This window comes from Mesoplodon densirostris, chromosome 16, assembly GCF_025265405.1.
Source record: "Mesoplodon densirostris isolate mMesDen1 chromosome 16, mMesDen1 primary haplotype, whole genome shotgun sequence".
Lineage (NCBI taxonomy): Eukaryota > Metazoa > Chordata > Mammalia > Artiodactyla > Ziphiidae > Mesoplodon > Mesoplodon densirostris.
Window position 1 is genome coordinate 38,064,455 of NC_082676.1, and position 15,623 is coordinate 38,080,077.

Genomic DNA, 15,623 nt, shown 5'->3' on the forward strand with positions numbered 1-15,623 from the left:
AATTGGTTTTGCTTCACGTGGGCGAGCAAACCCAAGTTTGGTTCGATAAAACCCTGACACCAGCCAAGATCCAAACCCCAGTCTGTCTTAGTCTAAAGCTGTACCAAGAACATGCTGTGAACCCGTTGTGTTCAGCTGCAAATAACAGAACACCTGTATAGCTGTGGCTTAAACAGAGAGGGATTTACAGGTCTCAGACAGGAAGCTGAGACTGGGCAGCATGGTCTGGGGCTCAGTTATGCCATCAGGGACCCAGGCTCTTATCCTCTTTCCTCTTCTGCCACCTTTTGCATGGAGACCTTTGTCCTCATGTCTGTCACCTTGTCACAGCTGCTACACCTCCCAGTAGGACAAAGGAGAAAGGGCAAAAAGCTAGACCAGCTGAGCTTACTCTGTTTATTCCAATAAACAAAAGCTTTATTGGAAGCCCCTCCCCATGACTTCTGCATCATCTTATTGGCCAGACTGGGTCACATGGCCACCCCTGAATCATCGCTGGAAGGTGAGTGGGAAGTGGGGCTGGAGATGGGAGCTAGCTCAACCAGCTGATGTCTGGGCCCTATCTCTGCAGCCTCATGTTCCATTTAGGTCAATAAATATTTATTGTGCACCTTCTGTTTGCCAGGTCCTGCACAGGGCACTGGAGGCAGTCATAGAGATGAATCAGAAGTAGCCCCCACTCCACCCTGTTCTAGTGGAGGAGGTAAGGCTGGGGTGTCTTCTCCTGTCCAGGCTCTGGTCACCCACACCCTCCACATCCAGGACCACTGCTTTGTCTGGGGTGGGGGTGGATGGGTGCTATGATGTTGAGGAATGTCACTGTGGGGAGTGACCCTTCAAGTAAGGTGGATGCCCCAGTAAAGGCAGTCCTGTTGGACCATCTGAGGGTGGCTTGGGTTGTCCCAGGAGAGGCCCTGGTTGGGGAGAGGGTCCCGGGGGCCCTGCCTATCCGATCTGTCCTTGTAGGCCCTCAGTGGTGTCCTGCTCACCAACCAGGGCGTGCAAGGTGTGTGGGCACCTGTAGCTAAGGCTCCTGCTGGAGGATGAGACTTGCCATGTAAGACACTGGTAAGGGTGCTGGTGGCCTCTGGACACCGCTTTGCTCCCCCCAGCCGTGGACCCCAAGCCCCACAGACTTCTCTCTCCACAACCCACTACATTCCTTCCCCTCCGGAGCCCAGGAATCTGTCCCAGCCTCGGGGTGAGAGGCCTTTCTCTGACCTATCACATTTCTGTCTCCTCTAAGTCAGTCTTCTCAAGTTTCTATAACTTTTGCCAAACACCATCTTCCCCCCGGGCAGTGGATAACACTGGGTCCCGCAGCTGTCAAAATGGGGGAAAGGATCAGGTAACAGAAAATAGTTTTGGAGTGAGGAAGGGGTCGCTATGATCTCGGGTGGCCTCGGCCTGCAGCGGCTTGAAGCAGGGTTTCGGTTCCTGGCCAGAGATTGAGATCTGGCCATGGCAGTGAGAAAGCTGAATCCAAGCCACTAGGCCACCAGGGACCAGGGGCCAGTGACAAGGCTCTGGCCCGTCAGCTGCGTAGAGATGAATTTCCACATAGAGGTGGAAAGTAGTGAAACAAGTAAAGTGTTTATTAGGAGGAAATAGGGTACATGTGGATAGACACATGGGTGGGCTCAGAGAGCGAGTGAGACTCGTGGCAGTTTGAATCACTCTTACGGGGCATTTTTTCTGGGTTTCTTTTGGCCAATCATCTTGCTTTGCTTGGTTCTGAGTCCATATTTGGTATATCTCAGGGTCCTCCCCTGTGTGCACACACATCTTTTAGCCAAGATGGATTCCAGCGGAGAGGCTTATGGGTAGGTTGACATCACTTATTATGAGGTGACGCCCCCTCCTTTTTGACCTCTGAGGAGCCTTTCTGTGCATGTGTAATCCGGAAGGTCACCTTGACCTCGAGAATGAGAAGTCTGTGGTCTCTGTCTTTTATCTGTCCCAGCTCTCCTCTGCTCCTGCTGTTTTGGAGGATCTGCCCACAGCAGACAAACTCTAGCTGCTCAGCCTGGGGCCCGTCTATCTCCTGCTTCAGTCATAGCAGCTGTTCATGTTTCAAAGCTATTGTCGGATCTCAGATGTACAAAGGCCAAGGGTTGCCGGTGGTGGAGGAGAGGCCAGAGTCATCCTGTGGCCAGAAGGAGTGGACAACGGCGAGGGCATGACGGGGCAAGACCTGGCAACGCCAACGGGCATGAGTTCTGGCGGGAGGCACGACTTTCAGGGCATCAGGTGTGCGAGGGTGGGGTGTGTGCATGTGTGAGTATATGGGGGTCAGTTGGGATGTTTCTGAATGCAAGTGTCAGAAACCCAAACCCACCCGAGGCAGTGTTAACAGTAGGGGTTTGCTATTTCCTCTTACAGGAAGTCCGGTGGTCACCAGAGCCAAGGCTGAGCCTACTGATTTCACTAAGGACCCAAACTCTATTCTCTGGTTTGCCATGCTGTACGTTTGCTCTGTTGGCCCCTTCTGGTCAGAAGATGGTGACAACAGCTCAGGCAATCATGTGTCCTCACAGACAAAGCCCCAAGGCACGCTAGGGTTGGCTTTGTCTCCTGGTCTCTCTCTTTTCCTTTGGGGATGGAGGATATTTTCATCGGAAGCCCCAGAGGCTGGGAAAGCGAGGTCTGGTACTTCCAGGCTCAGGTGTAGGAGGTGAGCATGGTCTCCAGGAAGGAGGGAGAGGCGAATGGCTGTTGGTACAAGCTGCAGTGCCTGCTCCTCGGGTGTGTGCAGACTTGTGCAGAGGGGTGGGAGCGTCTGCAGGTGTAGCTGCTGCCTTGGGCAGGACCCGGGCCACAGGGAGTGCGGTCACCAGTCTGTGGACTTGGTTTTTTACCCTGAATGAGCTACGGGGAGTTACAGCGTCAGATCTGCATTTTACAAAGATGGTGAGAGTGGACCCTGTGGATTGCAAGGGCAGAGCCTGTTGCAATTATTTAGGCAAGAGCTGGAGTCCTGAGCAGTGTCAGGGGCTGCCCTGGGGTTAATGCTGTGGCGTTTTGGGGGATGAGGAGAGAGCAACTCCCCTTCTGTTGAGCTTCCTCCTGCCCCAGGAGCTGCTTATTCTGATCTCCTTTGCCGCCGCCTTCTCCTTTCCTCTCCTCCACCTGTACCCAAAGGCGGGCCCCCGGGCTCAGTCCTGGGTCCTCCTTCTTCTCCATCAACACCTACTTCCTAGGTGATCTCATCCAGTCCCATGGTTTTAAATGCTATTTATATGCCAACGATTCCCAAATGGGTGAATAGCCCTGATTCTTCCCTGAACTCTGGACTTGTTCGCCTGACATCTCCCCTCGGAGCCCACTCCCAAACCCCTTGCCCTCTCCGCAGTCCTCTGAACCACTAGGCGTCCAGAGGCTCAGCCCAAACTAATTTTCTCCCATCCTTCGTTCTGTCCATGGGCAAATCCTGTGGCTGCTCCACTCCACCCCTGCCATTCTGGTTCCACTCACCTTCCCCTTTCACCCAGACCCCTGTGGTGGCCCCCAAACTGGCCTCCCTGCCTCCCCCATTGTCCCCACACCCAGTCCGTTTCCCTCACAGCAGCCAGGGATCATATTATTATTTTTTAAACTTCTTATGGGAAATTTCAAACACACACAAAAAAAGAGATTAGTACAATAACCTTAGTGTTTGTTTATCACTCAATTTTAGTTGTTAATAAAACATGCCCAACCAGAATGATGTCTTTACAGTATAAGTTTGGTGAGTTTACCCTCCTGCTTAAAACCTAAAATCCAGTTCCTTACCAACCTCATCCTTAACCTCTCTCCTCCTCACTCTGGCATCCTGGCCTCTGCTGATCCTGGAACATGCCACGGTGACCTCAGGGCCTTTGCACTGCTGTTTTTTAATGGCCTGGATCACTTCTTTCAGATCTTTGCTTGACTGGCTTGTTCTCAACCTTGAGGTATCCACCATTTAGAATGAACAAATGTTAACATTTTGCCATTATGGCTTCTGAATCTTCAAAAGTAGAAAAAAGGAAAAAGCATGACAGATGAAGCTGACGTTCTCTCTGACTTTCTCCCTCCTCCATCTGCTGCTCCAGGGAACCAGCTACCATCACAAATGGGCAGGGACCTTCTAGGTCTTGTATCTTAAAAAAGATTTTCACTGTATATGTGTTCAGAACAACATATAATATTGCTTAATGGGCTTGAAAAAATTATACAATTGCTATCACTTCACAGCTATTACTCTGTAACTTTCCCTTTTCATGTAACACCGTGTTCTTGAGATCTATCCACATTGATGCACACAGATTGCATTCATTTTAACCACTGCTTAGTCATCCCTGAGACAGATACACCCGGTTTATTTATTTCCCAATTGATGGAAAAATGCTACCACACGTAGTCTTGCACATGTTTTTTCATTCACAGGTGGATGCTTCTGGAAGGAGTGCTTTTCAGACTGGGGTTTGCAACCCATTAGGAGGTAGTGAAAACAATTCAATCAGTTGTGAAATAAAATAGATAGAAAATAAATGCGCACATTGCACGTAATAAGGGTAATTACTGTTTTGTTAACTTCGTGTTTCAGTTTCACATGTCTGAGTAGTGGGCAGCTTTGTACAGCACACTCCTTACTGTGGGTGGCTCTCAAAGTCTGAAAACCAAGTCTGAGAGCCACCCACGGTAAGAAGTGCTGGGTCAGGGGATGAGCAGTGTCTGATGCTCTGGTCGCCCATGAACACATCCACGCACGGTGAAACATCAGACTTTTTTTTTTTTTTCAAATGACTATGAGATAGTATCTAATTGTGGTTTTAATTTGCATTTCCTTCGCTTACTAATGAAGTTGAACATCTTTTCCTACGTTCATTGGCTCTTTGGTTTTTCTCTTCTGTGAAGTGCCTTTACCTATGTGTTCTACTGAGTCATTTGATTTTATCTTATTGATATGTAGGTGTTCCTTAGATATTCCGTGTATTCTGGCTACTGGTCCTTGGACTGTTTCATGGGTTGCATACATTTCTTCCAGGCTGTCACTACCTTTTGGCTTTGCTCCTACTGTCTCTACACCAGATTCAGCAACAAGGAGTTTACCAGTGGCTTGGGCCAGGGCAGTGGCCATGGAAGTGGGGAGGCAGGGGCTGAAGCTGTATGGCCAGTGGCTGGTGACTGCATGACTTCTTTCAACAATATCATTTAAATGGTCAAGTGAAGGGGCACTGAGGAACATTTTTTTTCTTTTAATAAAAATTGTATACATTTTTTTGGGCTGTAACTTGCGGCTTGGGGGATCTCAGTTCCCCGAGCAGGGATTGAACCCCAGCCACGGCAATGAAAGCGCCAAATCCTAACCACTAGACCACCAGGGAACTCCCCAAGTTGTATACATTTAATGTGTACAACTTGATGTTTTGATACACATATACATTGTGAAATGATCACCACAAACCAGTTAAACAACATTTCTGTCACCTCTACATAGTTACCGTGTGTGTGTTGAGAAGATTTAATAAAAACTATCCTCTTAGCATATTTCAAGTATACAGTGCAGCACTGTCAGCTGTCATCACCATGCTGTATATTAGATCTTTATACCTTATTCATCCTGTATAACTGAAACTTTGTACCCTTTGATCAATATCACCCAACTTCCTGAGCCTCTGACCACCACCATACTACTTTCTGTTTCTAAGAGTTCATCTGTTTTTTAGATTCCACATATAACTGAGGTCATGCGGTATTTCTCTTTCTGTGTTTTGATTATTCCACTGAGCCTAATGTCCTCCAGCTCCATCCATGTTGTTACATCTCACGTGTGGGAATGTAGATTAGTACAGCTATTATGGAAAACAGGGTGGAAGTTCCTCAAAAAATTACAAATAGAACTACCTTAGGATCCAGCAAGCCCACTTCTGGGTATATATTCAAAGGAATTGAAATCAGTATTTGAAGAGATATTGGCACTCCCATGTTCACTGCAGCATTATTCACAGTAGACAAGATATGGAAACACCCTAAATGTCCTTTGATAGGTGGAGGAACATTTTCTTTAGGACACAAGGAACAAGCAGGGAGAGTAGTTGAGGATGGGCGTGGGTGTGGGTGTGTGGAAGATCCCAGAGGGAGGTCTAAGTGAGCTGGCAGAAAACAAACACATGAAACACATTGGTTCTGAACAAACTGATCAGTAAATGAATTGGTGAAAATTATTTGCCATGGTTGTTTTTCACATGTTGATTTTTGTACCACGCAGGTGTGACTTTGCGCAGGTGTTGACGTGTTTTTTCCCATTTATCCAAACTTTTTTTTTTTTGGGGGGGGTGAATGTTTTTGAACAATGGGATGGTTTGGCAACTTTGTATCCTTTTAAAGAACACTTTTTAAAGCATTTTCATTCATTTTTGTGTAAAAAAATTCTTTTTTTTGCGGTACGCGGGCTTCTCACTGTTGTGGCCTCTCCCGTTGCGGAGCACAGGCTCCGGACGCGCAGGCTCAGCGGCCATGGCTCACGGGCCCAGCCGCTCCGCGGCATGTGGGATCTTCCCCGACCGGGGCACGAACCCGTGTCCTCAGCATCGGCAGGCGGACTCTCAACCACTGCGCCACCAGGGAAGCCCTAATGATCTTTTTTTTTTTTTTTTTTTTTTGCATTTAAGTGGTTTCAATCAAGCCATCTTTAGAAAGAAAAAAAAATACAAATTCCAATAAGTTTGAAGGCATATTTTATCATTTTTGCGTACTTCTGGGGGGAAAAATGAAGATTTGAAATAAAGTGAAGTTTTAATATTGGAACGAGAAAGAAAGGAGAATGTCCTGAACATTTCTCGGTCGTTTCGCCTCCAGCAACCCAGGCAGGACGGGACCTGCACCGGGCGAGCTCCTCGGAATGACTCAAGGTTGTTGTCGCAGGCTGAGAAGGGACAAAATCAGCGACGGAAAACTTTGCATCAATTTGCGCAGCGCGCTCGGGTTCGGCGGGCCCCCGCGCCCCTGGTGTTTGCTGCCCCCGTGCGGTCGCGCCGCCGTCCTGCACCTTCAGGGAGCGCATCTGAGAGCCCCTGGGACTGCGAGGAAGTCGAAGGCGGGCTTCCTGCCTGTCTCGGCCTCTGTCCTGGGCCGGGGAGGAAAATCTCCGCGGAGATGGGCAGGGACTGGGGAATGGCGCCCCCTGGCGTTAGGCAAGGCAGCGGCCACTGATAATTCGGTTATGCCACCAGGTCCATCCCATTAGGGAGTGGAGGTATTGCCCGATACCACATAGCACAATAGTTCATGGATGGCCTGGAACCTAAGTGTTGAGTAGGAAAGAGAAAGGAGTGGAGGGCTCCCTACTGAAGGATCCAAGCCGGGGGTGGGGTGGGGGGGCTCCTTCTGCAGCAGCTCCTGCTGCTTTCATTCCAGCCTGGCAGGTGGGGATCTCCGAGGCCATTACTCCTTCATTCATTTATTAATTCAACAAATATTTATGGAGTTCCTGCTATGCACCCGGCGCTGTTCTAGGCACAGGGCACAGTAGTGAACAAGATTTATGGTCCCGGCCTTCAGAGGTGGCTTGACATGAAGGTCTGGAGGGAAGGTGATGGGGTGACTCTGACTCTGGGGTTTCTGGCCTGTGGGACGGCATGGCTGGGACTGCCCTTCCCTGAGCTAGGTTACGAGGAGGTCCTGTGTTGGTTTTACACTCCAGGAGCAATCTCTGACCTCTGTTACTAGATTTCCAGCCCTCTGTGTTCCTCCCTCCTGTGGTCTGAGAGCCGCAGAGAAGCCTTGCTATAATCTAGCTTGGGGACCAAGATAAGGGCCCTGGTGAGGGTGGGGGACAGTTGATTGGAGCTGAGACTGAGGCCCGGGCCTGGCATCCTAAAGGAGCTTGAGAGGTAGGTACCTTGAGGGGCAGCCCTGGGGGCAGTGGGGCAGAATGAGGTCTCCAGCTCCTGCCTGGACCACATGGTCCAGGGAGTTTGGTCAAGATGATGTAAAGGATGATCAGCTCAGCCTCAGTGACAGTGGAATTCTGGGTATGGTGATGCCAAGTGTTAAAAAACCAAAAGTCAACTAAGTAAATTGAATATCTAATTGGCTTTATTCAAAAATTCATGAGTAGGGCAGCATCCCACCTAGCAAGTAGAAAGGTGCTCTGAGGAGCTGTACAAAATGGAAGGCTTTTACAGGCAGAAGGAGGGCGGGGCAAGAAAGTAAAGACAGTGGATTAATTTAGGCAGGGTCATCTTCCCTTAGGGGTAGGCAGGGGGTCTTAGGCAGATTACCTCACTGGTGTTGACCAGGTAATTCCAGACTAATTGGTTTAAAACACCAATCCTGGGAGAGGCTGAAACTGCAGTTAGGTTAGGTATTAAGTCTTGGTGGGGCTTAGCACAAGTGACTCCATTTTGGGCCTGTTGTTTCTTTCTAACAACTCTCCCCCTTTGATCAAACTCTCAACATAACTGAGAGATGTGATCAAAATTTTAAGTGTTAGTACCACTCACCTACTGCTCTATGGTTCTCAGTTTTTGGTGATGCTGCTTTGTTGCTGAATCTGTGTAGTATTCACAGGTTGCACAGACTTCAGACTCACAATTTTTTAGTCAATCATTCTCTTTGTTCCTTTTTTGAGGTCCAGTCTTAGGGAGATTTGTTTGGTGATTAGCAGCTGTAAATATTCCTTTAAAGCTTTAGAGAGAATGAAATGCACCAGAGATATTATTATAACTATAAGCGGGATAATTCCCAATGTTAAGAGTGCACTTGGGAGCCATGGGTCTCCAAGACCCAAACCAGTCAAAATCAAATTAATCAAAGAAAGACCCCATTGAAGGAGTCACCTTTTTAAGCCAAATCGTTTGCTCAGTGATCTTATGTAATTGAGTTTCAGCTTCCCCAGAAGCATTCATTCTAGGTACAGCAGGTGGTGTTGGCCACAGAACAGCTCAGCTAAAAGATAATCCTGTTATAAAGAACAACTTTGGCCAGAGAGTCTAAGGATCTTTGCTGGGTAGCTAGTGTCTTAGCAACGGAATCGGCAATGTTTTAAGAGTTAAGGAGAGGGTTTCTGATCATACTCCCATTGGATTTACTCCTAAGCCAGGGGTCATTCAGGTTTTTAGTGCATATGGGGTTAGAATCTTCTAGCCTGAAATAAAAAATTGTTCTAAATTCCAGAGCTTACACCCCCTAGCAATGGCCTGGGAGATATGGGTGATGACATTATCTTTCCAGGCCAATGCCAGGGTAAAGGAGAGGAAGAAGAGAGAGTTTCATGTTTAGTTAAAGTATAAAATCTTGATCCAGTGTCCTGAGTGGAAACAGTCTACTTTGATCTTAGCTACTTTTCTTCCTAGCCAATTTGATTTCGATGTCTCCAGTGTTTGCACAGCACCCACCAATTTTTGCAACTTTTTGGCTTCTGACATTCCTGTTAGCAATAGTCTTTACTGGACCCAGTCCAGCTCAAGTTGGACCCAATCCAACTCCAGCTGGTAACCACCAATTCCTGGGGAACTTTGGACTGGGGGAAAGCATTGAACCAGCAGACCTCAGCAAATGAAGAGGGCAGCCTGAATCCAAACAAATGGGGAACTACTGTAGCCATGGCAGTTCCCAATGTGGAATGTGGGGAAAGATTCCAAACAAATGGGAAACTGCAGACTAAACCACCAGCAGTTCCCAACATGGAATCTGGGGACAGAATCAAGGGCTGGGGTTTCCAAACAAATGGGGAGCTACCTGGAAAGCCAATTAGACCAGGAGCTTGACGCAAAGAGAGCAGAGCTCGCAGCCATGAGGAACTTCCCCTGGCTTCAGAAATGGTGAGAAAGACAATGAACTAACAAAGGGGTGTGCGGGTACCACACTTGTCTTTCTCATTGTCCCCAAAAGCCATCAGAAGTTCACTTTGGATCCCACTACTGCCACCAAATCTGTTAAAAGCCAAAATTCAACTGAGTACATCTGAAGATCTAATTGGCTTTATTCAATAATTCATGAACAGTCAGCATCCCATCTAGCAAGTAGAAAAGTGCTCTGAGGAGCTGTACAAAATGGAAGGCTTTTATAGGCAGAAGGAGGGCAGGACAAGGAAATTAAGAAGGTGGATTATTTCGAGCCAGGTCACCTTCCCATAGAGGAAGGCAGGGGGTCTTAGGCAGATTACCTCATTAGTGCTGACCAGGAAATTCCAGATGGATTGGCTTAAAATTCCACTCCTGGGGGCTGAAATTGCAATTAGGTTAAATATTAAGTCCTGGAGGGACTTAGCACAAGTGACTCCATTTGGAGCCTGTTGTTTCTTTTTAACAGGGGTCATGGTGGGGGGCAAGCCAAAGAGGGGAGGAGAGACAGGATGGAAAACAAATTGCAAATGCTAGTTTCAGCCCCCATCATCTGACTCCCAGCAATCGGGCTCTTCCCAAAACCTGCTCCTCCTCCAACCCCCACCTTAGTGGGCAGTACCTCCATCTACCCTTTGCCCAAGCCTTCTGAGGAGGAACCCCTGACCCCTGCCTTGCTTTACCTTTCTTTCCTCAAACTTCTATTGGGAAACAATTCCCCCCAGGTCTCCTGTGTTTCTGCAGGGGAGATGGTTGCTTTTTGTTCTGGGTGATCTTTTCCAGCATGCCTTGGAATATGTAACTTCTTCTCAAAGCACAGGCGTGGTCCAACATGATAAAGATAATGTCTCTCTCAGGAGCAAAGGGCAGGCTTGCTTATTGCCCATCAGAAAAGATTGGGGTTCCCTAAGCTCAGGGTTTCTCTTCTGTAATTCACCCATTCAGTGTACAGGTACCATCTGCCCCTTTTCATGTCATTTGGATTTGGGACTCAAAGAGCCAAAGCAAAATACTTATACTCCAGTTTACTGCTAGTGCTGTAATACATTGTCCATCCTCTCTGACCCATGAGTCTTGTGCCTTCTACCAGCATCCAAGAAACCCCAGCAGGCCGACTGGTAGCTTGTAGCTAGGGTACCATCTTGGACCTCTCACCATTCTTGACAGCTTCTAACTCTGTCAGTTCCACCTTCCACACGTTTCTGGCATCTGTCCACTTCAGCCCCCGTCCTGGCTGCCATCATCTCGTGCCTGGAGGGCTTATTGTTGTGGGTTCCTATCAGATCTCCCCCTTTCCCCCCAAGAGCCCTTCTCTGCCCTAGTCTAGCCTCCTCATGCAGCTGGAGGGACTGTTGTAAAGTCCCCGCTGATGTCCAGTGCCTTGCTGCCTTGGCTCTTCGATGGCTCCTATCATTCTTTTTTTTTTTTTTTTTTTCTTTTTGCGGTATGCGGGCCTCTCACTGTTGTGGCCTCTCCCGTTGCGGAGCACAGGCTCCGGATGCGCAGGCCCAGCGGCCATGGCTCACGGGCCCAGCCGCTCCGCGGCATATGGGATCCTCCCAGATCGGGGCACGAACCCGTATCCCCTGCATCGGCAGGCGGACTCTCAACCACTGCGCCACCAGGGAGGCCCGGCTCCTATCATTTGATGGAATATTCTATGACCCATGTGGTCCTTGCTGACCTCACCATCTACCTCGTGTTCCTCCCCACCTCCTACTTTATGCTCTAGTAATACTGAATTGTTGGAATCATGCTGTTCCCTCTGCCCAGACCATCCTTCATACTTTCTTCTCTGGAAAACTCCTACTCATCCTTCAAAACTTATTTCAAGGTGGCCTTTCTGAAGCCTCAGCGACCCCTCAGGGACATAGTGTTGGAGACATAGAGGGTGGGTAGGGGAGGGGCAAGGGCAGAGGACAGAGTGGAGGGACTTTGCACGCTCTACCCTCTGGACCCCTGCTGTTGCCCCGTGGGGAGGAAACAAATGGGTGAACAGGATTTGCCCTGGGCAAAGGTTGTCTTTGACCTTCCAGGGACTTATTATGGCAGGTTGCCATGTACAACTGGGCGGGTCGTATCCTGCACAAGGGTCCTGGCCGAGGAGGGTAGTGAGACTGAAATCGCGCTGTGTGCCAGGGCAGAGGGGCCCTTCGCTCACGGTGCCCTGCACTCACAGGACCCTGCCACCAGAGGGCGTCTTTAAAAATTTTCTAAAAGGTGTGAGAGCCTCATCTTGCAGCATCTTGGGGCATCTGCTGGGACCCAGACAGGAAAACAATGCAGGAAACGCTGTGATCAAGTTTCTGGATTCTCCCAGATTTCTAAGCCTTTGACTCTGATTCATGGCTCCAGAAACCTCTCTGAGATGCTCCAGGCAGCCTGTGGCCCTGAGGGGTTTCACTCAGCCAAGTGCCCCCTTTCCCTCTGAGAATGCCTCTCTCCAGGATCCTCTGAGGCCTTTTGTGGGCACATTTTCTCTCTCCTGCCCTCCTCTAACTGAATCTCAGAACCCACTGACACATCACTAACATCGTAGAATAAAGGTCACAGCTGCACTTCTCTGCTTCTGTGACTGGGGACCAACCTTTAGCAAAATGCAAGAAGGATGGATGGGGGGAAGGGTTAGGTAGGAGATTTCAGATTTGGGTGGCTGAGGCTTCCATCTGCCTCCAAACATTTTGTCACCTGAGGCCCTGGGGGTGAAGATTTCTATATCCCAGGCCTTTGCTCCTTCGGGATTTGGAAGGACGTGGGAAGGCACAGCGCTCTCACGCTGCCTTGGCCGCCCGTGCTGGGTGGACGGGAGGTTCGTGGAGTTGATGTCCACGGGAGCAGTCTCCAGTTAGGAAGTCGACAGGATGTGGAAGACAAATATCCCAGTTTCCGTTCAGCAATGGGACGGGAGGCAAGTAAAGGACAGCCTTTTGCAGCAGCTGGGTCCCCATGGTAACTTGACCCCCACCCTGCAGTATCTGAGAGGTCACCCTGCCTCTCCCACCCGGAGGAGGGGTAGGAGGGACAGACATGGGGCTGTCCCTCCGGTCAGATCCAGCCTCTTGGGGACTCTGCTGGTGGTGGTGAAGCTCTCCACACTGGTGAGTGGGGTTTGGGGGGCAGGGGGCGAGGGCCACCTCAGAGCTGCTGGACTCCGCAGGTGAAACAAGGTGGCTGCCTCCCTCCCGGAGTAATCCGACAGTTCTCAGAAGCCCCACCTGCAAGCCACAGTGCTGGAATTTTCTCTACAGAGGGTCACTCCTGTGGGTTAAGTTTGCCCTTCCCATCTGTCTTTTTCAAACTTGCAAATGCTTACCATTGGGGTCATGTCTCCAAATCACAACTCCTCAGTGGGCTGAGTTATCAGAAAAAGGTCCCCTGAGTCTGCTCCTGTGGCAGAGAAAGGGGCGATTACACGGGGCAGTAGAAAGACACACATGGTTGGATTGGAATCTCAGCTACTCTACTCTTTAGCTGTGTGACTTAGGGCAAATTGCTCCACCTCTCTGAGCCTCTCTTTCGTCTCCTGTAGCCTATCTTATAGGATCATGTGGGATATAACAGGTTTCTCTCCTTCCTGGTTTATACCTCGCGAGCTGAGGGGTGGAGGTGCAGCTCCTGTTTCCTGTTTCCATCTTAATTCCTCTCCTAGCTGGACCCCTGGACCTCCTTCCTTTTTCAGCATTGCTCCACCCCCTTGGCTCTGCTGATCCCGCCCACCGTGGGGCACACAGCCAACCCCGGGGGGCTGCCTTCCACACTGTCCCCTAGGGCTCCAGATGGTCCTCTGGACCGGAGCATGTGGGGTCCGGATTGGTGGGTTGGCGATGCTTCGGGGCTAGAGGCTTTAGGGCTCTGATGAGGGGCTGTTCAGCTCCAGGACTCAAGTGAGTCTCATTTCCAGCCTCTTTCCCCATCCAGGCCCACTCTTTCTCCCAGTGGATGGGAGGCATCACATCCACTTTGTCACCCAGGACAGGAATCTGGACATCTTCTTGGGTTCCCCCCCCCACCCCTCACAGTAGGTCAGTCATTCATTCTGTCACTGTCGCTGTGCCTCACACCTGTCTACCCCTAATGGCACTGCCTCTGTCATGACACCAAGAGGCAACTGATAAGAAGGAATCCCAGGTGCTTGGGAGAAGGAAATGCTCTGGGTTCAAATCCTGCAGGATTAGAGGGCTGAGGGCGATCGTCATTCCTTATATAATGATGATGATGATGATGATGACAGTAATAAGTCAACCTCCTTCAGTCTGGAGGTTTGTAAATAACCATTTAAACCCAAAGGAAAGGGAATCCCTCTGTGGTCCAGTTGTTAGGACTCAGCGCTTTCACTGCCATCAGCCTGGGTTCCATCCCTGGTCAGGGAACTACGCTTTCACTGCCATCAGCCTGGGTTCCATCCCTGGTCAGGGAACTAAGATCCTGCAAGCCGTCTAGTGCTACAAAACCAAAATGCAAAACACAAAACAAACAAACAAACAAAAACAACCCAAAGGAAAGAAAATCAAATATGATATGAAACACCTCTAAAGCCCCCTCCTGAGAATGGAGCCCTTCCAAGTGACGGATAAAGATCATTCTTTGGGGGGGGAATTGAGGGGGGAGGGCCTGGCCCAGGGCGGCCTGGCATCCCCACCCCCACAATAAAACTTGGGACAGGGAGGGCTCCTGCCCCAGGTGAGTGGCAACGGGTGGTGGTCGTCTCCTCCTCCTGCAGCTGGCCCAGAACCGGGCCCACCTCTGCAATTTCCTGCCCCTCAAGACCACCCTCTTTAACCACTGGCTGTCAGGGCTGACCCAGGAGGCCCAGGAGTCCCACCCACACCCCAAGATCTCAGCCTGCCCCGTGGGCCGGGTTCTACAGGCTGGGCTGACACTGATAGAAGTCCCTGTGTGGCTGGTGTGTCAGGCGCCCAGGCTGGTGTGGACAGGCGTGCTGGGCTGTGCCCGGGCCTCGGGCCTGGCCCCAAAGCGGCTGGGTGCCTGGGAGCAGCTGGGCCTCTCTGCGGCCACCTGGACAGACCTGCTCTTGTCATATCTGCACAGCCTGATGCTGGCTGCCGGGCTGCTACTACTGCTGACCTGGAGACTGCCAGAAAGCCCACTGTTGCAGCCTGGGCCGGCTGCCCAGGAAGGTGGGTGGGGTGGGTGTGGGGCAGGCTGGGGAGGGCAGGCCTGGGGCACTGGGCCTGGGCTGGTGGGGTGTGGAGGCTGGCAGCAGGTAGTACAGCGTGTGAGCTCCTGGCCATCACCTGCCCATCCACCTGTCCCCTCCAGGCTCTGCTGGAGAACCGCGTGGTGCTGGGGACACCGGCGCCGCTGAAGCGTCTGCACTGCAGTGTGGAGAGCATGGCAGCAGTCACCTCCCGGCACCTGGCCTACCTTGTCACCTGGACCACCTGCCTCGCCTCCCACCTGCTGCAGGCTGCCTTTGAGCACACAGCCCAGCTGGACCAGGCCCAGGAGGCTGAGCCCCAGAAGGCCTCGGGGCTCTTGTGTGAGTCCCCGCTCCCTGAGCCCCCAGCCCCCGAGGCTGGGCCAGTTCTGCCAGAGCCTGGAGCTCCTGTAGAATAAATGTGTCCCCATCTGCCTCTCCTGTCTGATCTGGCCTAGGATCTCACTCTCTGTCCCTCTTCCGTACTGGGCTGGGTGTGTGTGTGTATGTGTGTGCGTGTGCACTCGGGCGTGTGTGTGGGTGCATGCGTGTCCTAGGGCCGCCTCTGGGAAGGAAATTACCTCCTGTGAGCACCTGATATGTGCCAGGTAACCCTTGCAGACACTTTCCACACATAATTTTGTTTAAACCACTTA

The 15,623-nt window shown here is 50.6% G+C and overlaps 1 protein-coding gene across 1 annotated transcript; it reads left to right on the plus strand.

Moving 5' to 3' along the window:
• The first annotated feature begins 474 nt into the window (after positions 1-474).
• Positions 475-15,386, plus strand: TMEM270 (transmembrane protein 270). The gene is given in 10 exon segments (XM_060079202.1): positions 475-502; positions 696-703; positions 967-1,006; positions 2,097-2,250; positions 5,053-5,128; positions 6,823-7,152; positions 12,782-12,907; positions 14,530-14,903; positions 14,905-14,947; positions 15,090-15,386. Coding segments are annotated over 10 exon segments (1,476 nt in total).
• The last annotated feature ends 237 nt before the right edge of the window (positions 15,387-15,623 follow it).